The sequence below is a fragment of the Simochromis diagramma genome, unplaced genomic scaffold, assembly GCF_900408965.1.
Source record: "Simochromis diagramma unplaced genomic scaffold, fSimDia1.1 OVJJ01000514.1, whole genome shotgun sequence".
Taxonomy (NCBI): Eukaryota; Metazoa; Chordata; class Actinopteri; order Cichliformes; family Cichlidae; genus Simochromis; species Simochromis diagramma.
The window spans coordinates 1,260,928-1,286,292 of record NW_024387346.1 but is presented as its reverse complement, the minus strand read 5'-3'; the positions used below and the strand labels follow the sequence as shown (position 1 = coordinate 1,286,292).

Genomic DNA, 25,365 nt, shown 5'->3' with positions numbered 1-25,365 from the left:
ATCAGATTGAATGTGAACACCCCACCACCATTTCCAAAAGGCTGTCAACTTTGGAATACCCACAGAAAAGGCCACCTAGCAATACTGTTACTAAAATGGAAGTAGCATTTGTTATACTTCATTTCTGTTGCATTACAGGTTCAATAACACCAGTCTTCAGTGACTCACTGTGTTAAAGCTTGCTCTTTGTCTCAAGAGGTTCATAAGTTTCACTTTCAGTTGTTTTAGTTTTCTAATGGGACACTGTCGGGACACACTACTAAAAATATAAAAAGCATACAGTACTTAATTGAGATGGAACATTTTAACAACAAAAGTATAGATACCCCCCCACCTCCCTCCCAAAGTCGTTTGTTCCAACTCGGCTCTCCCCTGCTCTGGCTCTAGCGCTCTTTCTGCCAGAGCGATGGTGGCTGAGACGCAGCGGAGTGGAGGTGTAAGTGCCTGGTTTAAAACAGGACATGTTGGCTGCATTTAACCTTCAGTTACTCTTTATATAGTTAGGTAGGAGTCAGACCATGTTTCTTTTTAGCTGAAAAACATTACACCAGGTAACCTGCAGGGTTGAAAACGTGTTTTCCGACAATGCTTGCTACTCTACAATCCGTCCTGCTCTGTAGTAAAATCAGCGATATTTGAATGTCCTGTTGCTCCCATTGAAATGTATACAGCCTATTTAAAATCTAAAACTTAACATTGTCCGTAGCCTGCTGCTGTTACCACTGTCCTGTTTGAAATGTAATGAGAGAAACTGGTTATTTTGTCATATGTGCATGTGCCGATATTGAACCCAAGGTACTAACTGCTAACTGACTGGATGCCCATTAACCTTATAACTCCTGGTGTGTGTGTATGTGTGTGTGTGTGTGTGTGTGTGTGTGTGTGTGTGTGTGTGTGTGTGTGTGTGTGTGTGTGTGTGTGTGTGTGTGTGTGTGTGTGTGTACAGAGAGACAGCCAGGTTCATAATGGATATAAGGAAGTTTTTTCGAAAAACGGAGCCACATTCAGGTAAAAGTGTAAAATCAAATGATCCGTCAATAAAGGATAATGTTGGATCAGTGTTTCAATATTTATATCTTTTATTAGATGTACATGTGGTTTGGTTATTTGCCTTTTGGTTAAAAGTAAACTGAGACAGGACTTTTTTATTAGTGATCTTAATAGTTTTTTTTAATCTAATTGAATACAAACTATTTGTGTATGATTGTCAGTCCAAAGAGGGAGAGAGGAAAGAGGAGAACATGAGGAGAAAGTACAAGGTCAGGAAGAACCAGGTAAGAAAACAGACAGGGAATACTAACAGGCAAAACAGAAACTGTTAAACCGGCAAAGAAAAAAAAACACAACTAATTTTACTCATACAATCTGGAAGTTATGTTGTCCCATATTAAAGCTGCTATACAGAATCTGCGAAACAAACTGGGTTGTCAGCCCTGGCACTGCATTACCATAGCGAACTTCAGTCAGAGGAAGTCACGGTTGCCAAAACCTTTTTGAAGCTCAAGAGCGAGGCTGGTGCCATCCCAGATATGTTAACATTGTACAATCTTCTGGATAATCAGATCTTCCCCACAGTGAAAACTGTAATTCAGGTTGCCCTAACAAACCCAGTTAGCAGCTGTAGCTGTGAGAGGTCATTTAGTGTCTTAAGTCAGCTCCATACCTGGCTGAGAAGAACCATGGGTCAAAGCAGACTCCAGCACCTGGCTGTGATGTCAGTTGAGAAAGAGATGCTTGAGAGACTTGACCACCAAAATGTGATAGACAGATTTGCCAACCTCAAGGTGAGGCGACATAGGTTAAAAGAAAAGAAAAAAACTGCAGAGCCATAGTAGTATCTGCAGTAAAGATCTTTTCATACATTTACCAAAGGCCAAGGTGTCTCCATTTTTCTAATTTTTTAATAGTATTTTGTACATTTCAAGGACTCTTCTATTTTTGGAGTGTATTTTTTATGTATCTGTATTGTATTATACATACACATTAAAAGTGAATCTCTGTCCAAAAAATGCACTCAGTTTACTTTTTACTCACTATGAGCATCATTCATTATTCTCCCGCAGTAATTAAGGTTAGGATATGTTTTTTTTTTTAAATTCCAATCCATTGTTCTTTGGCAGTAGTAGTCTTTAGCAGCATTTAAATAACCTTGATCAGATTTGATGGTTTTGTTACAGACTTTTCAAAAAAGTGATGTCATGTTTTGTGACAAGGACCCAGGCACAGAGAGACTTGATGAATTTAAGAATCTTATGATTTAATAAAGAAATTTGCCGACTTGCACAGAGATGGTAAAATTATGATGACTGATGAAGACAACAGACAACGAGGACAGGGAGGAACAGGGGTTTAAATGCACCAAGGAGACAGTCAGAGGGAACTCAGGACAACTGGAGATATTTAAGGATGCAGGGACTGACAGAGCCAGGGAAGAAGTCTCATCGTGACGAGTAAAGTTTATCTTGCCTGGCTGGGCAGCTCTCTGGGTGCTCAGCACCCCCAAAGCTCTGATTCTAGAATCGCTCCTGAACACAAGTATGCTGACACAGAAAAAAAATGTTAAAATTGCATGAATCTCAAGTGAAACAAAGTGTAAAACACAGAGTTTCCATGAACCTTGTATCATAACATAAATTAAATAAAAGATAAACAAAATTACTTTGTATTAACTTCAGAATGTACTACTGGGCAGCTCAATTAAAATCAATGGCTGCCTGGATTATTCATGATTCAGAAACGCAGTGGGTATCTATGGAAGAGTATTCCTTGCCAGGTATCTCCCTTCGGAGTCTCCCATTTCTCAATCCACAATCACAGAAAAAAATTTAAATAACTAAGCCATGGGTCAAGCACACTGTAAATATTTGGAACCAAGTGTTAAAAATGCTAAAAGGGAATTTGACCATGTCTTGAGCTGTTCCCATAAATGGAAATGTCGAGTTTCTTCCATCATTGTCAGATCAGAGTTTTGAGAGGTGGGCGGAGAAAGGATTGATTACAGTCAATCAGCTGTTTGAAAAGAATTCTCTTAAAAGTTTTGCCCAGCTAAGGGCCAAATATGCTTTATCTCCAGGGGACCATTATAGATATTTCCAGTTAAGGGACTAAATTACAAAGCATAAGAATTGGGACAATATTAGAAGAGAACCAATCGGGTTAGAAAACGATTTCATAAAACTGCTTGAAAAGACGGGTACAATGAAAAACCAAGTGTCTTTGATCTACCAGAAACTGCTGATTGACATTTCTGATAATACCTATCATATAAAACAACAATGGGAAATGGAACTTGGATGATGTCACATGTCTATACAATGGAACGGATAACAGCTCAACTACAACTAAAAGTGCCAACCTTCGAGAAAAATGGGCTCCAATTATAAAATATCTTGACAGGACACTCAGGCCTTAACACTGTTACATCTGTGCTAAGGAATGTAAGTATTGGTATGTATGTATATGTATATGTGTATGTATGTTTTTCCTTTGAAATTAAGTTTTTGAATAATCCTCACTATTATATACTGCAAATTTGGTCTCAGGTTATGTTGTTGCTGTGAATTGCCTTGTTACTTTTGGCAATAAAAGTAAAAAAAAAAAAAAAAGAATTACTTTGTATGCCTTGAGATGGTGCCTATGGAAGATTTATGATGAATTTGTATTAGCTCTGAATGTTTCCATGCCAGGCTCCTTAAGTCTGCACTCTAATACCCCCGCTATCAATCAGTCTGGAATGGAAAACATGATCCTGAAATTCTAAATTTAATGGTAGTAGTATTCACAATAACCCAAGTTCTAGGTCTTTCATCAACAAACAAATTTGAAAACAGGCAAACTTAGACATGAACTGCATTTAATAGCGCCTTTTTTGTAAATAGTAAAATATGACTTGCTGCTGCATGTTATTTTGTGTGGGGTTTTTTTTTTTGTTTATTTTAAAAAATAATTCAGAAATGTGCATTTTAACCCAACTCGGATAGTTCATAGCCTTTTACCTTCTGTTTCCTAATAAGCCTTCTTTCTGTTTATAGCTTTTAGCTCTGACAGATGTTCTTCTGTGGGAATCCTTCTGGCGAGAACACTGCCCAACAGTTCTGCTAAATGCTCAACTGAAGCATAATATTTTTCACACTGAATGTGGTTATTGTCAAGTTAACAAAGTTATGTGTTGCCAAGTTGACTGGAACACTAGCAGATGTTTATTTTAACAGAATAAATTCTAGCAATTCACAAATTATGTAAAAGCTATGGAAACAAAGTTCATTCAAAGATGTTAAAATCAGGTTATTTTCTTTATTATTTTTATTAAGGGAGGAACACCTGAACTGGATAAGTGGAATAGAATGGATGGATGGATTTTTATTAAGGTTAGCATGTTCCATCTAAAACATTTTTAAAGATACAACTTATAAACATTTTATAGATTCAACAATTGGTAAAGCAAAAAATATAACTGGAAGCTGCAGTCCTAATTAATAAAAGTGTGGAGTAAAAGCTCCCTGACTCTCATTTCCTCATCAGTCAGCTTAATCACTCATGTAATCAATCTGTCTCAGGACCTTGAGTCAATATCTGTTTTTTTGGAGGGGGGGTTGCTGAGAACTGAACAACATGTTCTGAAAAATGAAGCCATGATGAAAAATCGTACCAGCTCTGTCAAACATGCTTATCTGCATTAATGTGTTTTTGTGTGTGTTGAATATTGTCCTCTCCTTGCCCTCACCCAGTAATAAAGTTAATGACATTAGCATTCTTCCGCTCCTCTTAAGTGGAGAAAACACCCAAATTACTGAAAGCATTTGGTGTGTATTCTCATGCTTGCTTGTTTGTTTGCAGTGCATGTTTAACTGAATCAATCGTCCATTTATAAATTATTCTGCATGTTCAACAAGAGAAAATCTCTTCTCTCTTCTCTCTCCCCACTGCAACTCTGACTCTATAACTTTTGTCTTGGAAGCTCAATCAACAGTATATTGTATGCTTTTAAGCACTATACATCTTCATTACCCCCCAGGAGCTGAAAAAAATAGCATGAGTATGGGTGTCCATTTGTGCTCTGGAGTGTGCACTCACATGCACATGGGAAAATTGATCTCTTTGGTCTTAGATCATCTTCTATCTGTTCTATCTGCTGGTACTATATCCATGTGTGTGTATGTGTATTTGTGTGTGTATCTGTGTCTTTCAGATAGTGATAAGATTTGTTGCCAGGGGAAACGGGATCGGCTGTTTCCAAAAATGGTTCCTGGCATCCCTCTGACTGACTGACTGGTCATCATGTGACAAAAAGAAGTGGCTCTATAAAGGGAACCTGGATGATTCACTGTTTAAAATAATCCTCATTTATCTTATAATGGGCCTTGTTCATTTTCTGCCTAAAACATGGTACTCTCATCTCTACTTACTTTGACTGGTTATTCCTGTTAAACAAAATATTGCAAAACACATACACCAACTTCATTGTTTAAAATTGTGTCTGCATTTTCAATATGTGCATTTTCAATTGTGTCTGCATCTTTAATATGAGCATCCAGCCTATACCTCATAGCAGATAATTATATTTTGGGATAGGAAATGGGGCGTTTCCTGTACCAGGCTGTAACAAGCTTGTTAATACTCTAATGTTAACATTTTATCATGGAAGTCTGTGGGGACTGACTTGCTTTTTGTAGCCAGCCTCAACCACTCCATAAACTGCAGTTTTTAAAATCTTGGTGTTGGTCTCTTTTTCAGCCCAAGAGGCTGCTACTTCTGATATTCTCTCTCTATGGCCAGGAGTAGAAAACATTTCCTAAATGAAGTGTTTAAAGAACTCGGAGCTACTGGCTCATAAATATGACTTGTACATACACAGACCTCATTATTTGAAACTTTGGCCAAGTTTAGTATAAGCATCCATCATTGTAACAGCGTATACATGAGAGTAAATAATACAAAATATAAGAAGTCTATAATGTTCTGCAAATGATTTCTCTAGGTATGAACTTTAACTTCCAACACAATTGCATTTTACTGCAGTTACAGCCTTATAGGGAAAAATCGTTCAGCTTCTACCATCCACTCTGCACCAGGAAACTGATTCTAGTAAGCTATTTTCATTTGGTAGAGAGGTAATCAGCAACAATGACCCAATAATCTGGAACACAAGTCACGCTTTAGACACTTTCATACACAACGCAGTAGAAAATCAGGCTGCTCACTCCCTACAACACATGCACAGACCAATGCATAAACTGATTAAATTCACATTCTGCAAACACCCAAAATTAAGCTAACGTGAATTTCCTAAAGATTCCTCGTATGGATTCAAAGGAAACATTAAAAAGAGAGCCGAGCAAATAAGCACGAGTAAGTCAGCGTGAGAGGCGGCTGTTCCTGCAGAGGATGGAACGAGTTTGTGGGTTCGGGTTGGGTTGAGCCTTTCCTCACGTGGACTTCAAGGTGCTCCCTGTCTGCGCGACAACGACAGCCTCATTATACATTCACACAAGCACATATTCACCACAAAGACCTAAACATATACACACACAAATGTATTCCAACATATACACTTGTACAACTCTGTGTTAGAGCATAACCACTCATAAAAATACACAGATGGATGCATTCTTGATTTTTTTTAATCCTTTTTTATTCCTATATCCTTCGTGCATTAATCTTTTCATTCAAATAAGGCAATTTGTAAAAAAAAAAAAAAACAGCTGAAGAATTTATAAGAATGCAAGTGAAAAATATTCCTTTTTCTCAGTTTTTTTGTGACCGTAACATTTTTCTTTATGTTGCTGGTAGGTTTCTAAGAGGTCCGCTCAGCTAAAATACAACCATGCACATTAGGCACACCGAGGAGTCATGTGCAGAGCGCCTACACGAACATGCACGATGAAGCGAATCAATTATGTTTCAAGCCTTTCAACCAATTAGCACCAACCTGCACAGAAGGCGTCAGCAACATCATTCATCCTCGGGAGACCAACTGACAGACAGAAAACAACAAGAGACCACACAGACAGACAGACGGACACAGAGACTGCACAGTCAAAGTCCTGCAGTGCGTCCTCTGCAGCACCGCTCTCTCTTTCTCTCTCTAAGTCGTGCTTGCACAACCTGTCTGATGAATCCTGGTCTCCCCCGGTTGGTGTGTGTGACCGTGTCTGGGTTGACACACGTAACCACAAGTCAAGAGTGTTACGGCTTCAGGTGAACTACCTTTACGTTTTTCTTTCACTGCCCCTCTACTGTGGTCCACCCTATTTTCATTTCTTCTCCGTTCTCGCGCTCCCTTCCGTCTTCCTCCTCCTCTCAGCGCTCGCTCTTGCCTCAATCTCTCTCTCGCTGCCCTTTTTTCCCCCTCTTTTCCCCTGGGAGAATGTGTGCGGATGCAGTCAGCAGTGGTGTGACATCACTCCAGGATTTCCTTCTGCCTTTCCATCTTGAGTCAGTCATCCTCAATCAATAATAAGTGTAAAGCATTTTTTATTTATTTTTTTGTCAGGACCTTCTTTCCCCTCTTTCTTCACATCTCCACAGTATTTAGTCCTTTTTATATTTTTATCTCCCCTCTCTCCTTCCTTCCTTCCTCTTCTCTTTCTGCCTCCTTGCACTCACCTTCTTAATAGGATGCTGATGCTCATAAGGCAGCGTTTCACATCCTATCACAACTGCACACATATAATCTTATTTATGAATATGGCAGGGGTTTAAGCTTTGCCAGCCAGCCAATGAAGCGTTTCAAGCCGATGCTAAAAATAGCTCCGTATTCTCCTCCGGGCACCATTCTCCTGCCTACCCCCTCCGCCTCTGTGTTTCTTATTATAGCAACAACCGAGGAGAGAAGAGACATTTATAGAAAGGACACAAGCTCTTTTATTTTCTGTTTTTATCCTTGCTGCTTGTAATACTCTCATTCACACACACTCACACTCACAGCTTCTCGTTCTTTTCAGCCGTCCATTCACAACCACATCACCCGTTTGGATGTGCCGTGTTGAGAGGCATTTGACAAAAACACAAGGAGCAATGCTAATTAGCAATCTATGCTAATGTTTTCTATTTATAACTAAGACTGACCTTTTCAGGTGTAAAGCTTGTCAGGTGAATCACTTCCCTTAAAGGGCATATCCCATGTTTTGTTAACCCTGATAGCTAGCTTTCCAGCTAAATACACAAAGACTGTTAGTCTAGGTTAAGAAACAATCATCTTCTTATTAATAATTCAGACAATCCGTACATATGCATCTATCTGTGCTCTTCTCCTGTTTCGACAACCATTTACAAATTCTTCATAAAATCTTGCTGGTGTGATGTCATGGAGCACAATTTAACTTGCCAACATTTACGTTTCAAAACTATGAGATTTGCAAAGTAAAGGGGTTTGGAGAAGTATGGAGACTGGATTGCAACATCCTTTCTTTCACTGTTTTCCGTGATGTTTAAACTGATTCTGGCGATACTATTACACTATGTTTCAGTGTTTTTCAGTGTTGCATCAGTGGGAGATGGAAAGTCCCTGAGAGATGGTCTTAAAATAAAGGAGAGAAATGCTTGTTGGCAGGTTTGCAGTGTAAAAACAGTCGTAGTTTGACGTCATTTGGAGGAGCAATTCTCATATTTTGGCTAAAAGTTGTTCTCTATTACCAAAGATTTCCCAACAGTCACTGCTGCCAGCTCCATTTTTTGAACTTTGAAAACATTTATTGACATTAAAAAATTTCCAAACTTCTTAAATCTGAGATAAAGATTCTCAACTAAGTGCCAAACCCTACTAACTACTATGTGCCAATATTGTTTACTTAGCACAGTCCTGTTGTGAACCCTTTGCCTTCATCTAGGTGTTCTGAAACCTGATGTGATGAATGACTGATGGATTTGAACAAGGGGTGCCGCATGCTCATAGGTTGGTGATATGTGAGTCCCATGATAAATCACCCTTCTCTTTCACTATAACAGGTACCATCATTTACAAAATGAATATCTTATTCAATAAGATGTGAACTCAGTAGCTTTCATCATAGACCACGGGACATGAGGACAGTTTTTTCAAAGATCTAGCTACTGCTGGAATTCTTTTTGCAACCAGAGGAGTCGCCTCCTACTGGTCATTACCAAAAATGTAGGTGTGTGTATTGAGTGTGTGTGTGCACATGTGTTGTCGATCAACACTTACTGTGAAGCTGTTGTTGACATTCTTAGTGCTGGACTCTGCAACACTGGCATCCGACAGATCCACCTCATCAAAGATAAGAGACTGCAGAGAAGAGACGGTGTGGTGGTGGTGGAGGAGAGGAAGATCCAAAAAGCAGGAAAGGGCACAGAAGAGAACACGAGAGTGAGTCTCTGGAAATGCACAAGGCCGAACGTAGCCTATTGTTACTTGTATACTACATCATGAAGACAGCGGTGACTGGCTGTGAGGTAAATGTTGTTTCATGGCCACACCAAAGCAGTCCTAAAATGAATTAGTTAAACCTTCTAGTGTAAAATGGAAGCAACTGTAAAAGTCATGAAAAACATAAAAGGACAAACTTGCTTTCTAACACTGAAACTTCCAAAATGCTTCAAAGCTGAGAAAAGCGGATGGATTTACTTTTGAATTCAGTTTTAAATGTAAATGTGACGCTCAGGGAATTTAAGAAGGAGGAAAAAACAGATGTGCCACCCATCAGCTCTGGTGTCCTACATGACACGTGTGGGTCATTATGACATGACTAAATAAACATCATAGACCATTTGGTGAGCTGTTTTTATAACAGGCATTTAGGAATTGACATCCTGGGAGATACCGCCTTTAACACCCACCTAAATACTTTGGCCAGCCAACCTAAATGCTTTCCACTCAAGAAAAGCTGTTTCTTATATTCTTACATTGAAATGACACTAAATTTAATTCAATTCAATTCAATTAAGTTTTATTTATATAGTGCCAAATCACAACTACGGTTGCCTCAAGACACCTAGTATTGTGAGGTAAAGACCCTACATCGTCAGCTATCACCTAAAAAGTATTTTCATTTCCACTATAATAGAAACAATGATTGGGAGCATGTAAAATACCTTACTGATTTTTATTTCCCCTGAAAATCTGCACAGCATGCAGGTCTGTTGATAATGTGTGATCACATCAAACACCAAACAGCAGAGCAGTTTGGAGGCAATTTTGAAACCAATTTTTAAATTGTTCCTCCTCGTTTATCTGCAATGATCCGTTTTCCAGCATGATAATCAGATTGAACTGAGATTTCCTTATGCTTCATTGATGTATACTTCATTGATAAGTATCACAATTGTCAGAGATGAGTGTAACATTGGAGATTCAAGCTTAGGAACCTGACTGGAAATATGCTCATCCTAACCGTGCAGTTCCATTGCACTTGAAAACAATTGTGTTATATTACAGTTTGTGCCTATTAGAGCAAAATCTGTCTTTCTCTGATACAATTCTCTTCCCTAAACTAGTCAACCTAATCTAGAATGGACTGGTTGATTAATTGGATGATAGTTTCTCATTCAGCTAACTAATTCTCATTTACCAAACTACTAACACGGTGAAGTGCACTACATCAATAGCCTTTCAGGAGTGATCCATTACTTTTGGTGGACCAAAAAACGCTCTTCTGTTTTCAAAACTGAGGACTCTTCAAATCTGAAGATAACATTTGTAGCTTACATTTACCAAACATTTACTCAGTTTGCTCTATACTAACTGGAAGAATGACAAAGATGTAAAATGGCTTTATTTAGTTACTAGAAGAAAAGTTTGGATCAGTTCACACACTTCAACTACCAGCAAGGCGTGGTATCTACTGTAAAAGCATTAAGCTAACGTCTGAGTGTTAGGATATTTGACCAACATTCATGTTTATTGCATTTAGCTCGTCTACTTCTGGTATAATTTTTTTGTTTAAAATAATTTAAAATGACTTATATAGCATAATCTGGATTTTTCTTTTTTACATTTAGAACAAGAAAGTCACTGGAATAGTGTGCACCATATACTGGTTTAGACAGTAATTAGTCTACAGATGTGATACAGATGTTTCCAGTAAACTACAATGTTATTAAGGTGGACTTTTTAGTTATTGTGTAGATTTTTTATAAATTTATTTTATTGCATTTCATCACAGTGAGCGATTCTGAACAGGGAAAAAGCTTATGGTCAAACAATAAGCCTAATTTTTCTGGGACCCATAAAGTTAACTCGGTTTCTTTTCATGTCCCTGGAAACACATCACCACAACACAGATACAGTATGAGGCTATCAACAGGCTTTCCCTCTTGTGTTTTCCTTTCTCCACCTAAATGAAAATAGTATGAATGACATGATGGTTGATATTAATGTGCTTTATTGAATTTCTGTGTGGTAGAGGAGCTGGAGCCAGACGGAGAGGAGAGCCAGAGTCTGCAAACAGGAACATGATATCCTAACAGAGCTGTGATGTGTAAGGCATGCAGCTGAGCTCTTAAAGAGCCACAGGCCAAAAACCAATGGCGTCAAAGGAATGCCCTCTGACTGTGTGTGTGTGTGTGTGTGTGTGTGTGTGTGTGTGTGTGTGTGTGTGTGTGTGGGAGGAGTGACTTGCTGCAGCTGTCAGAGGGAATGCCCAGCTAACAACACTCCACGGGCCTGGCTGGAGAGGGCTACTAGCCAAGGCTTACTGTGTGGGTGTGTGTGACAGCATTTACACATATGCCTACAAATGCATGCGACCTAAGTGTGAATGGCATGCCAACACAAATACTGTCCCCCTGTCACAGCACTCTGTGCTGCTCTCCCTTTACATCACGTGTGTGTACCGAATGTTTGTGTGTGCGTGTTTTGTTGACATACTCTTTCTCCCTCTCTCACATTCACCACACCATCCCAATACACACGCTAACACACACAAACGCAACTTTGTGTACCTAACTGTCTTGAGGTAAGCTGTAATGAAAGCCGACAGTGAATGGTGGACAAAGGCGAGCATCCTCTGTTACCCATAGATCCAGAGCTTTGCTCAGTGGCAGCATCTCAGCAGCTTCAACAAGCCTCCAATCCCTGTACCCTGTCCTTCTCACAGCAGGTCATGTAATGACTTACAGATTGTTTCATAACTGATTGTTTAATCTAGCACGCAATCCAGAAATCTACCTATGACACACTTAACTTTTAACTCTGATATTTTCAGTCTTCAAATCAGGACTATGAGTCCAAACCAAAAACAAACGACTGTCGCATTTTGTCTCTCTTTGTGCTCATTCTGGATCTTTAATGTAATTGTGTTTTTGTCACTTTTTGGGATAATTTTGTTTGTAATTGGTATTTTTTTCCACCTGTCTTGGTGATCGTTCTGTGTATGAGTTTACTTCATACAGAGGCTCTGGTGTCCTCTAGGGTGCATTAAATAAGCCATCCAAGGAGAAGAGCATAGCTTGTTTTACAAAATGTGATGCTGAGATGTGGCCTTACGGATGGATCAATGAGGAGGCCAGGCTTCTTAAGCACAGGGCAGCACAGCCAGCCAGGCAACCTTGGAAACACCAGAGTGTAGTGATGGACATGTAGGGGACAATGAGCACTTATTTATAGATAAGAACATCTTGTCTGGCTGTGACACAAAGAACATGTTTACTTTAACATTTTGGATTATTAAATGGAACCTGTTATGCTTATTTCCAACCCAATATTCCGAACTTGTTGTTTTGCACTTAAAACTCAGCTGCAGTGCATTCATGGGTAGAGTCAGTGTGTCTGTGCATAGCTTATTTAGCAAGTCACAAATGCACAACAGTGGCAGAAGAGATCAAAAGTTTCACAGCTTTAGTACTGTTTACCTTCACTGGCAACATCTTAGATTATTACTTGGGTTTGGCTGGGGTTGCTCTGACTTTCCAAGTTGGTAATCAAAGTTGAGGGAGCATTCCAGAAAGAAATTCCAACTGGGAACTCAGAAATTCTGACTTCTGACTTAATCTGGAACACACTATTAAACAACAGATGGGTGGGGCATATGTGCACAGCCTTATTTAGGAAATCTCATAGACAGCATATAAAAAACAGAAGTAGCTACTGAGTCATGAGCTGTTGGCTTTGGATTCTGCGTTTGAAACTTCAATGTTAAGTGTACTACCATCATATTTTTAGCGCCAAAAGTGACCAAATTTAGTCCAGAGGGTGGATTTATCAGCAAATGTACAGTTGGTTAGCACGTTGCATTTACAAGTGGTAGGGGTGCAACGTTCAAACAAGTTCAACAAAAGCACGAGTCCATGTCAGCCTCTCATAGTGGTGGAGGTGACGTTGAAAAGACAAATATCAGCTGCAGCTACCTGTGTGAGCACACCTGTGATTTAAAGCAACTCTGCCAGTTCAGAATTTTAACATGGCAGTCTATGGGGATTGACTCACTTTGGAGCCACCGCCACAGGAACTGACATAATACAGAGTCAAAAAAGAGAGTGTGAAATGGAGCATCAAAGCATCCTGAAAACATGAGCTTTTGGCTCATATGATGATGTCATTATAAATCATGGTTAATATAATAACAACAAACCTAATATGGAAATTATACTCTTTTAAGAGCTGTTTTTACCATTATGTTGTTTGTCCTTTTTTTTAATGATGCTTCAGTTGCTCATGCTTATGCTTCTATCTCTTGGATTATCTATGATGGATCCAGATGCCTTGTCCTCCTGGGTACTTGTCTGGTATCCTTAGCTGTCTTCTCTTGGGTTCGTGCAGACCACAAGCAGGACAGGGAGATGAGCAGGGGTCCAGGTGACACTCAGCTCATTGTGGGAGTGGCTGGTAAACAATGTTGCTGTTTTCTGATTAGCTGTGCTCATACACTTTCTTTAGAGTTGATTTTCCTTCCTCATCCTTGCATGAATACACAAAGCCTGGATTTATGAGGCCTTCTTGCCTCAGGAATGTTCTTCCAGACATTCCAGATGCTTTGCCGTGTTTCCCCTTGGTGAGTGGACTTTACAAGCATAATGTGTCAAACCTTCAGTTCCTAGGCTCTCCAAATCAGGCTGTTTCAGACTACCACCTCGTGGAGCGTGGCTCTATTTAAGTCTTTGACTACAAAAAACTTCATGTTAAATAATTGACTACTATTCAAGAATTTAGATTTCTTATTACCTACTGAAACCAGGCAGTATGACTTAGACACACTCCCATCAGTAAATAATTCTGGAATTTTATTTTTTCCTCTACTATGAAGTTGTCCAGATTCGTTATAGTTGGTGATTTTAACATGAATATTTGATGAATCACTCTGACCTCTTCGCTAGAAGTTTTACCAGTATTATTGATCCTTTTAAACTCGGCATGCACTTGGCTTGACACATAGCCAAAGTCCTGTGATCAGGACCTGCTAGCTGTGCATCACACGAGGCTGAGAACTAAAGATGACAGGGCTTTGGGAGAAGTGGATTCGAGTCTCTGGATCTTCTGATGTTGAGCTCTTTGGATTTGATCTTCTCTTATAAAGCAGTTAAATCTGAGCTGATTTTTTTGCTGTCATGTTTTTAGTATTTGGGTTGTGAAACATTTTGTGAAAAGTGTTCAAAGGTGCTGTATGAATAAATGTCTACTTGACTCAGGAAATAAGGAAATCCATAACAGGTCACCTTTAAGTTTAACTTATTTTTCCTTCTTCCAGCACAGCCATCAAGACACTCAAGGCATGACAAATAACACACACTGTAAAGCAATGAAAGCCACACTCCTCACTGAAGATAACTTATATATAGCCCTAGTTAGGGCTATCACTAACTTTAATTAACAGGCTAAACTAGGCGTGGCTTTACAGTCTCTGCCCAACCTCAGATTATATAAAGCACATTCATGTCATATAGTAGTGAGTTCTTGCAACCTCCTTTGCTGCATTGTTGATGGGAAGAATTTTTTTCATCTTATTTTATCCATAAAATATCCCACCCAAATCATTATTTTGTGTCAGCAAAAATTTAAAGTGACTCAAGAAAAATAATAGAGGATATTCAATCCATCTTGAGCCTTTAAAGCAATATGGCATGAATGCAGCACTGTTTTATACTGGTAAGTGGTTAAGCTGTCCTGGTGGTCTGGCCCCTGGCTGTGCTGTGCTGACCCGAATTCTCACTAGGCCTTCCTCAGATCCGCTGGCACCCAGGGGTGGGGGGGAGCGTCGTGCGCCCGTCCAGCACACGGACAGAACTCGCCAGCACACGCGACTCCTGGACACTCTGCGTAGCGCCCGCTCCTGCCAGTGTGCCAAGGCACTGCCAGACTAGTGCGAGTGCAGACAAACGCATACACACAGAGGTGCACATACACACACAAGTTCCAGACCGAGGAGGTTAGATTAGAGGTAAATGGGAAAAAAATGTCAACAAGAGTCAGAATATCAAAGGTTAAAAGGTTAAGATCTCCTTAAAATAAAATAAATGTTTAGAGGAAAATTAAACACATTAATGGAAAATTAATTGAAGTGCTTACAGGTAGAGAAATAACTGATCTAACAGAATTTGATAGGTCAAAAATGAGAGCAGGGATGTAAATAAAAGTAATAATTAAACACTGAATAACAGTGTCATTCTCATACCGGTACATAAATATGAACAGCTGCTCGCTTAGCTTAGCCTAGCATAAAGACTGAGTACAGAGAGAAAGCAGCTATCCTGGCTCTGTCCAAAGGTAACAAGACACACCTCATAAAGCTCAGTAATTAACACAGTGTATCACCAGGGTGGGACTCCTTGCTAAGCAACCACCAGAGGCTCCAGGATGTGACAAGTCCCATTCAGAACTGTGTCCAGAGAGCTTGATCAAGGAGATGATACAATGCACCTGATTTTAAACCGCCCTGCCTTCTGTATCATGTTAAAGTTTACTTGTTTTTAAAGCACTACATTATTACACAACTATTGAGCGTGGCTCAAGAGTTGGCAGTTAGTCTTGTAATCGGAAGGTTGCCGGTTCGAGCCCCGGCTCCGACAGTCTCGGTCATTGTGTCCTTGGGCAAGACACTTCACCCGTTGCCTGCTGGTGGTGGTCAGAGGGCCTGGTGGCGCCAGTGACCGGCAGCCTTGCCTCTGTCAGTGTGCCCCAGGGTGGCTGTGGCTACAATGTAGCTTGCCATCACACCACTGTGTGAATGGGTGGATGACTGAATGTAGCGTAAAGTGCTTTGGGGTCCTTGGGGACTAAGTAAAGTGCTATATAAATACAGGCCATTTACATTTTCTCACTCGCACATCTGTCTGGTATTCCAGCTCAAATTTTCGAACTATTCCAAAGTGTAGGACCAGAACATTAATTTGGCGATACCTTTTCGCTTTAATGCTCCAAGCCGCTGGTGCAGGCTGCAGGAGGAGCTGATAGCAGCAATAAATACTGAAATCATTCAATTTAGAACCAGCCGTTTCAACCAGGCTTTTCATAGACCATGCTTTATAGAAATGACTTTATGCTATTTTATGCTTTTGGTTTTTATAATTATTTGACTTTTCGGCCCATATTGCATTATTTAATTCAATAAATAAGACCTATTTATGTACATTTTAAATTATGATACTTTGTCCTTTCAATGTACTTTTACCACTATTAATTATTATATTACTGTTTTTAGCTCTTATTAATTATGACATACATTTTGACATACATACCCACATAGCAGACAGGTCTGGCCCGGATCTGGTGTCAAGCCGGGCCTGCTAGCTGACTTCTGGCATAGTAAGATATGGGCCAGGCCTGGCGTAGATGGCACTGTTTATGTGATGGCATGCCACATCTGGCCCAACTGTGGTTTGGTTTATGTGGCCCACGCTCATAGAAAACAGGTCTGGCCCTGATCCGGCATCAAGCTCGCACTTCTGACTGACTGGTGTCATGGTAGGGTGTATGTGAACCAGATGTGGGCCAGCTCTGGCAATGATGACACTATTTATGTTTCTATTTTCCTATTTTAGTTAGAAGACCCAAATGCCATGCTGCAATACTACAGGGTGGGCCATTTATATGGATACACCGTAATAACATGGGAATGGTTGGTGATATTAAAGTCCTGTTTGTGGCACATTAGTATATGTGAGGGGGCAAACTCCTCAAGATGGGTGGTGACCATGGTGGCCATTTAGAAGTCGGCCATCTTGGATACAACTTTTATTTTTTCAATAGGAAGAGGGCCATGTGACACATCAAACTTATTGGTACTGTCACAAGAAAAACAATGGTGTGCTTGGTTTCAATGTAACTTTATTCTTTCATGAGTTATTTACAAGTTTCTCTTTGTTCACAGCCATTGACATGTTGAAGAGGTTAACACGTGAGGAGCGGATCGAAATTGTGTTGATATCTGGTGAACGCAGTAACCGGGTCATTGCAGCAGATTTCAATGCAAGACACCCTACGAGACCACCCATCTCCCATGCTACAGTTAGCAAACTGCTTGCTAAGTTTCGTGAAACTGGTTCAGTGTTGGATTTGCCAAAATGTGGACGCAAGAAAACTGTCACTAATGAAGAAACATCAGTGGCTGTCCTAGCTTCATTCAGCAAGAGCCCACAGCATAGCACTCGCCGCATGTCACTGGAGAGTGGCATTAGTCGAACATCCCTTCGGCGGATATTAGCTACTCACAAATGGCACCCTTACAAACTCCAGCTACTGCAGCATCTGTCACGGTACAGGGCCATGAGGCCCAGGGTTTAAGTTCTAATGCATATTTTTGTATCCACATGTGTAGTTTAACGCATCTAGTTGTTTTCTAGTTTGCAGTTTAGTCCTTGGTTTCTTAGTCCCTTTTGTCATCTCTCCCTGGTCCGTGTGTCTACCTGTCATGTTTCATGTCTCTGGTTAGGTTAAGTTCATGTTCTATCTCCATGTCTATGTCTCTGTGTTTCCTGTTTTATTTTGAAAGAGTATGGTGTTCTTTGTTCATTGTAGTTAGTGTTAGGCTGCATCCCAATTCAGGGTCTGCAGCCTTAAAGGCCGCATTTTAAGGCCGATTATGTCACCGCGACGCGACAAAGGCTGTCCCAATTCGAAGGCTGCTCGAAATGCGGCCCTCAAATACGTCCTTCATTTCCCTGAATTTTAAGGACGTGGCGGTGTAGACTTCGTGACCCAACATATCCCAGAATGCATAGCGCGGCGGTGGGTGTGGATAATTTTGCCGAAAAAAAACGGCGGACGAGGGGCGCCCGAAGAGTAAACTTTAATTAAGTACTGAATATTATGTCACTTATTTATGTGCAAATGTTTAATAACGAAGAACATGAAAACATTACTGTTGGCCACATGTCGGCAAAGTTATGTGACATTACAGGGAGTGCAGAATTATTAGGCAAATGAGTATTTTGTCCACATCATCCTCTTCATACATGTTGTCTTACTCCAAGCTGTATAGGCTCGAAAGCCTACTACCAATTAAGCATATTAGGTGATGTGCATCTCTGTAATGAGAAGGGGTGTGGTCTAATGACATCAACACCCTATATCAGGTGTGCATAATTATTAGGCAACTTCCTTTCCTTTGGCAAAATGGGTCAAAAGAAGGACTTGACAGGCTCAGAAAAGTCAAAAATAGTGAGATATCTTGCAGAGGGATGCAGCAGTCTCAAAATTGCAAAGCTTCTGAAGCATGATCATCGAACAATCAAGCGTTTCATTCAAAATAGTCAAGAGGGTCGCAAGAAGCGTGTGGAAAAACCAAGGTGCAAAATAACTGCCCATGAACTGAGAAAAGTCAAGCGTGCAGCTGCCAAGATGCCACTTGCCACCAGTTTGGCCATATTTCAGAGCTGCAACATCACTGGAGTGCCCAAAAGCACAAGGTGTGCAATACTCAGAGACATGGCCAAGGTAAGAAAGGCTGAAAGACGACCACCACTGAACAAGACACACAAGCTGAAACGTCAAGACTGGGCCAAGAAATATCTCAAGACTGATTTTTCTAAGGTTTTATGGACTGATGAAATGAGAGTGAGTCTTGATGGGCCAGATGGATGGGCCCGTGGCTGGATTGGTAAAGGGCAGAGAGCTCCAGTCCGACTCAGACGCCAGCAAGGTGGAGGTGGAGTACTGGTTTGGGCTGGTATCATCAAAGATGAGCTTGTGGGGCCTTTTCGGGTTGAGGATGGAGTCAAGCTCAACTCCCAGTCCTACTGCCAGTTTCTGGAAGACACCTTCTTCAAGCAGTGGTACAGGAAGAAGTCTGCATCCTTCAAGAAAAACATGATTTCCATGCAGGACAATGCTCCATCACACGCGTCCAAGTACTCCACAGCGTGGCTGGCAAGAAAGGGTATAAAAGAAGAAAAACTAATGACATGGCCTCCTTGTTCACCTGATCTGAACCCCATTGAGAACCTGTGGTCCATCATCAAATGTGAGATTTACAAGGAGGGAAAACAGTACACCTCTCTGAACAGTGTCTGGGAGGCTGTGGTTGCTGCTGCACGCAATGTTGATGGTGAACAGATCAAAACACTGACAGAATCCATGGATGGCAGGCTTTTGAGTGTCCTTGCAAAGAAAGGTGGCTATATTGGTCGCTGATTTGTTTTTGTTTTGTTTTTGAATGTCAGAAATGTATATTTGTGAATGTGGAGATGTTATATTGGTTTCACTGGTAAAAATAAATAATTGAAATGGGTATATATTTGTTTTTTGTTAAGTTGCCTAATAATTATGCACAGTAATAGTCACCTGCACACACAGATATCCCCCTAAAATAGCTAAAACTAAAAACAAACTAAAAACTACTTCCAAAAACATTCAGCTTTGATATTAATGAGTTTTTTGGGTTCATTGAGAACATGGTTGTTGTTCAATAATAAAATTATTCCTCAAAAATACAACTTGCCTAATAATTCCGCACTCCCTGTAGTGACGTTTGTACAAACTTGGTTTTAAAGCCTTTACTTTAAAATATACGCCATTCAATAGCTGACCTTAATCTTACAGAGAATGATCAAAGCTCATGTAGAAACAAACAAACAAATGAACAAAATATGTTCTCCTTCATTTCTGTCAAACAATGCTGTATGTAACGTTTCCAGCTGTTAGTATCATGGTTGCTAGGCAACCTGGGCAGCGCAACGGAGGCTAGACCGCCCCATTTCACAAGCCTCGCACTTCCGGCCTTAGCGGCCCTTGAGGATCGTTGAGGCTGCGTACTTTAAGGCTGCAGACCCTGAATTGGGATACAGCCTTACTCTCCCCTGTATTGTCATTATGTTTCCTTCTAGTCAGCTGTGTTCTCATGTGTCTCCACTTCCCCTGATCACCTCATGTGTGTATTTAAGTCATCAGTCTTCCTTTGTTTGTCGCCGCGTCGTCTGTTCAACTTCACCCATGTTACGCCAGGTTTCAGGACTCTGTGCTGGTCATGTTGCTTACGTGTATACGTTTCATAGTCCTTTGTTGTTCCAGCACAGAGTCCGGTTCATAGTAGTCTCCCCATATGCATCGTTGTCACCCTGTCTTTACTTTCCCTGCTGTCTGAGTTTAGTGTCAGTTCTTAGTTTTCCCAGTTCAGCTTCTAGTTTAGTTTTGCCTCTGTGCTTTCTGTTGTTTGCCACGTTAATCAGCCCAAATAAAGGCTCGCTTTTCGTTTCAAGTTCAATACTGTCTCCTCGTCTATGTCTGCACCTGGAACCTCACACTCCCACACATGGTCCGCCCGCCGCAGACCGTGACAGCATCTCAACGAGGATGACCCAGATCGGTGCACAGAATTTGCAGAATGGGCAAAGCAAAGATTGGAACAGGACCCTCAGTTCACGCAGAAGATTTTGTTCAGTGATGAGGCAAACTTTTATGTGAATGGTGAAGTTAACAAACAAAACCACCGCTACTGGTCTGACACTAACCCACATTGAATGGATCCCTCCAAGACTGTTGGAACAATAAAAGTGATGGTTTGGTGTGGTATATGGGGTACAATGATAGTGGGTCCATTCTTCATCAATGGAAACCTCAAGGCCACTGGATATTTGAAATTGCTACATGATGATGTGTTTCCCTCTTTATGCACTGAAGCTGGCACGTTCCCTGAGTTTTTCCAGCAGGATGGTGCACCACCACATTATGGGTGCCAGGTCCGAGCATTCCTAGATGAACAGTTTCCTGGAAAGTGGATTGGTCGTCGTGGGTCAGTTGAATGGCCGCCAAGGTCTCCCGATCTGACCCCCTTAGACTTTTATCTTTGGGGTCATCTGAAGGCAATGGTCTATGGTGTGAAGATACGAGATGTGCAGCACCTGAAACTACGGATACTGGATGCCTGTGCTGGCATTTCTCCTGCGGTGTTGCTATCAGTGTGTGAAGAGTGGGAGAAGAGGGTTGCATTGACAATCCAACACAATGGGCATTGAACACATTTTATAAGTGGTCAGAAACTTGTAAATAACTCATGAAAGAATAAAGTTACGTTGAAACCAAGCACACCATTGTTTTTCTTGTGACATTACCAATAAGTTTGATGTGTCACATGGCCCTCTTCCTATTGAAAAAATAAAAGTTGTATCCAAGATGGCCGACTTCTAAATGGGCACCATGGTCACCACCCATCTTGAGGAGTTTGCCCCCTCACATATACTAATGTGCCACAAACAGGACTTTAATATCACCAACCATTCCCATGTTATTACGGTGTATCCATATAAATGGCCCACCCTGTATACTGCTATGGTAGCCAACATTTCAAATGCAGGTTTGACAGGTTTGTGAGTGAACACTTTATCCAAAACCTAGTGAGGGTTTACTCATGTTTACTACTGGGTGGCTGTAGCTCAGAAGGTAGAGCAGGTCACCTACTGATTAGAAGGTTAGTGGATCCCTGGCTCTTCCAGTCTGCATGTCAAAAGTGTGAATGTGTATGAATGTAGTTAGGAAGCCCTCAGTTTAGAGAAAGTGTGTGATTGGGTGAATGTTGTATAGAGTAATATCCGGGAGAGTAGAAAAGTGCTATATAAGAATCAGTCCAATCACTGTCTGAACAGAGTTTTGTCATGTTACTTTTGCACTATTATGTTCCGGCGCATGTTGTTATTACATGGCTTGATTAAGGTACACATTAGGCTGACATCTGGGGCCAGAGTTGAAACTGTTCTGGGCCAGCACAGGGCCAGCAGTGCGTCTGCAACTGGCTTTGTGCTGGCCCATGTGTGGGCCACCTCTGGCAAACCAGATCTGGGCTACCAAAGGGCCATCATTCTTTGCGGTATGTGGGCCATGTGTAAGCACATTGTGTGGGCAGATCTGGGCCATACCAATTTTGCTATCTGGGTAGTTATAAGCTAATATCAATATAGTTATATTATATCTTATCAAGTTTTATGGTCCTCAGCCGGAAAAGGGTGGAGTGCCCACTCTGGGTCAGGGACAAGTTCTTGCCCCAAGTGAAAAAGTTTAAGTATCTCGGGGTCTTGTGACAGGAGAAGGGAGCGGGAGATCGACAGACGGACTGGTGCTGCAGCTGCAGTGATGTGGACGCTGTACCGGTCTGTTGTGGTGAAGAGAGAGCTTAGTGCAAAAGCGAAGCTCTCAATTTAACTGTCGACCTACATCCCTATCCTCACCTATGGTCACAAGCTGTGGGTAGTGACCAAAAGAATGAGATCGCGGATACAAGCGGCGGAAATGGGCTTCCTCCGAAGGGTGACTGGCCTCTCCCTTTGAGATAGGGTGAGAAGTTCGGCCATCCGGGAGGGGCTCAGAGTAGAGCCGCTGCTCCTCCACATCGAAAGGAGCCGAGGTGGTTCAGGCATCTGACAAAGATGTCTCCAGGGTGCCTCCTCGGTGAGGTGTTCTGGGTATGTCCCACCAGAAGGAGGCCCTGGGGCAGACCCAGGACCCACTGGAGAGATTATATCTCTCGGCTTGTCCGGGGAACGCCTTGGTGTTGCCCCGGACAAGCTGAAGCAGGTGGCTGGGGAGAGGGATCTCTGCTTGGGCTGCTGCCCCCGTGACCCGGCCCCGGACAAGCGGAAGAAGATGGATGAATGGATGGATGTTTTATGTTTTTCATTTATAAGAAGTAGTGCTTATTTTTATTATTTGGTGGGGTTTTGCTCTGCCTTGTTGTCAGCTTGTTAGTCATCTGTGAAGTGCTTTGCAGTGCTAACCTGCAAGTCTTTATAGGTAAAAGGACTGACTGAGTGGTCCAAGCCAAAACACAATATGGTGCATAATCCCCTGTAAAACAGCAAAATGTCTTTTCTCCCTGTTGATTTTTTCACAGGTTAAACAAATGAGGTTTGAGGTATGAGCAAAGGCTTCCTGTATCTAGTGTTTATGCTAAGCTAAGCTAATCAGGTGCAATTTCAAGATATGTATTCACCATACAGACATGAGATGGGTATTTATTGTCTTATCTGCAGTTCCTTAAGAAAATAAATAAGCGCATTGCATCCTTAATGCCGGACTGTGTTTCTCAGTCATTTGTGGCGTTAGAATAACAGTAACAGTAAAAGCAATTAGCAATTCATCCCCAGTGGCCACTAGAGCATGTGCGCCATGTGAGGAAACACTCAGTAAACCTACCTTGGCATCTTTGGCGTAGTAGAGAGTTCGTCCTCTCAGTTTGAAGTAGCGCTTTTTCCACCTCTGGAATGAGCTAGTCTGTTTCAACAGCAATCCCTCCTTTATACTTGTCTGCAGGGAGACAGAAAGACATCACAGAAATAAAATATATATATCAGAGGAACCTTCAGTCAAAAAGTAGCACAGACCTTCTCTCTCTCTCTCTCTCTCTCTCTCTTTTACAAATGTAGAAGGCACTCTTTGATTTATCTACAGGAAACTGATTAGATAAAATGTGCCTACTGTCTATGATCGTGTGTGCATGTGTGTGAATGTGAACAGCAATTTTATGCATGGGAGACAAGGAATAGGACAAAAGTAGAGAAGAAAGGAAACCCATTACACACACACACCAGAGGAAACAAAGAAGTAAAAGGAAAGAAAGATTAAAGGGAAAAGAAAGAAGGAAAGATAGAAAGAACAGTAACCCACTGACTGCTTAAGTGTGGCCAGCTTTTTCAAGTAGCCTATTCTACATTTAGAGAAAAAAATGCTCACGAAAACCTGGGAAATTTTTATATTTCCAGAAACTGTTGCAGTCTCATGGTCTGTGAGATTAAAAGAGTTACTATCATAAATAAAAGTAGAAATTTTGAAAGCATGACCCAGGATAATCTAAGTATTATAAAGGATTCAGTATTTTTTATTCCTTCTTATTTCTTGTTATTTCAATTTGGAGACAATTAATGAGCTAATTACAGCTAATGTAATGTAATGTAATGCTCGCTCAATTACAAACAAATCATTTATTTTAAGCGATCTCTTCATGAAGGAATCCCTAAACTTCATGTGTTTAACTGAGATGTGGCAGCAAAGCATGGATTATATTCACTTGAAGGAAATCTGCCCGGCTGGCTGCTCCGTCATCGGAACGCCACGTCTTTCAGGACGTGGCGGAGGACTCGCTGTTGTGCACTAGGACAGATTCACATGCAGGCTGATGAACTCGGACTCCTTTTCTTCACTTGAGTTGCAGATGATGTGATTTTTATCTGCGAAAAGCGCTATATAAATAAATTTTACTTACTTACTTACTTACTTACTAATGGGAATACCATTACAATACCACGTACTAGTATGAAACATTTACAAACCTCCTATCAACATTAATTGCACTTTGGCGAACTTTAGAATAACCCTTAGCTACAAAACTGTTAGGAGTTGGGTTCTGGTTATGTGGTGCTTTTGTCTGTATGTGTTTTTTGGTGCCTCCCTTTTTGTATAGGTAGGCGGGGCAGTGAGTCACTGAACCTGGCACACCTGTTACTCATCAGATGCTTTCCTCAGAAGTGTTCTTTAGGAGCTACCTGAAAGAAGACTAGTGTCGCAGTATTGGCGTTTTTTTGGAGCGTCTGAAATTCTGCCCCTGCCTGCTGGAGCCCTTGGATACCTTGGTACCAAGTAAGCTCTCCAACTCTCTGTAAAGTTTACTTTAAGCTTTTCTCGGTTATCGGGCAAGACCCTCCTAATTCTCGTCCCTCTCCTTTTTTAGATCGAGTGCACTACCTGTGTGTGTTTTTGTCACCTGCACGTCCTGGCTCCGCGTCCCCATTCATACAATGTTGTATATATTTTGTCCTTGTAAATACCTCCCCCTCACTGTAAATAAACTGTCTTCACCGCAACTCTGCCTCCGTGCGTTCTGCTTCCTGGGTCCATCTGCATTTTCCATAACAAAAACAAGCTAAGGGTTTTGGTTTTGTTGGGATTACAGCCTCTAAAATCATCCAAATATTTAATTACAAGAAAAAATAAGTCAACTTATTTAAAGTTTATTCAAATCTATTTAAAGTCAAGTCTCAAGTCATGAATACCAT

The 25,365-nt window shown here is 41.0% G+C and overlaps 1 protein-coding gene across 10 annotated transcripts in view; it reads right to left on the bottom strand.

The window, feature by feature from the left end:
- The window catches only part of dgkh (diacylglycerol kinase, eta), a 79,304-nt gene that overhangs the window by 42,305 nt on the left and 11,634 nt on the right, over positions 1–25,365 (bottom strand). For 6 of the 10 annotated variants that reach the window (XR_005692452.1, XM_040006847.1, XM_040006843.1 and 3 more), the window contains 3 exons: positions 23,510–23,620; positions 15,090–15,248; positions 9,164–9,244 (listed from right to left, as the gene is read on the bottom strand). Coding sequence is in view for 8 of the 10 variants with exons in the window: in XM_040006847.1 (XP_039862781.1) it covers positions 9,164–9,244; positions 15,090–15,248; positions 23,510–23,620 (351 nt within the window). In the remaining 2 variants the exon portion in view is untranslated. The other 4 variants (XM_040006850.1, XM_040006845.1, XM_040006849.1 and 1 more) reach the window with 3 other exon arrangements.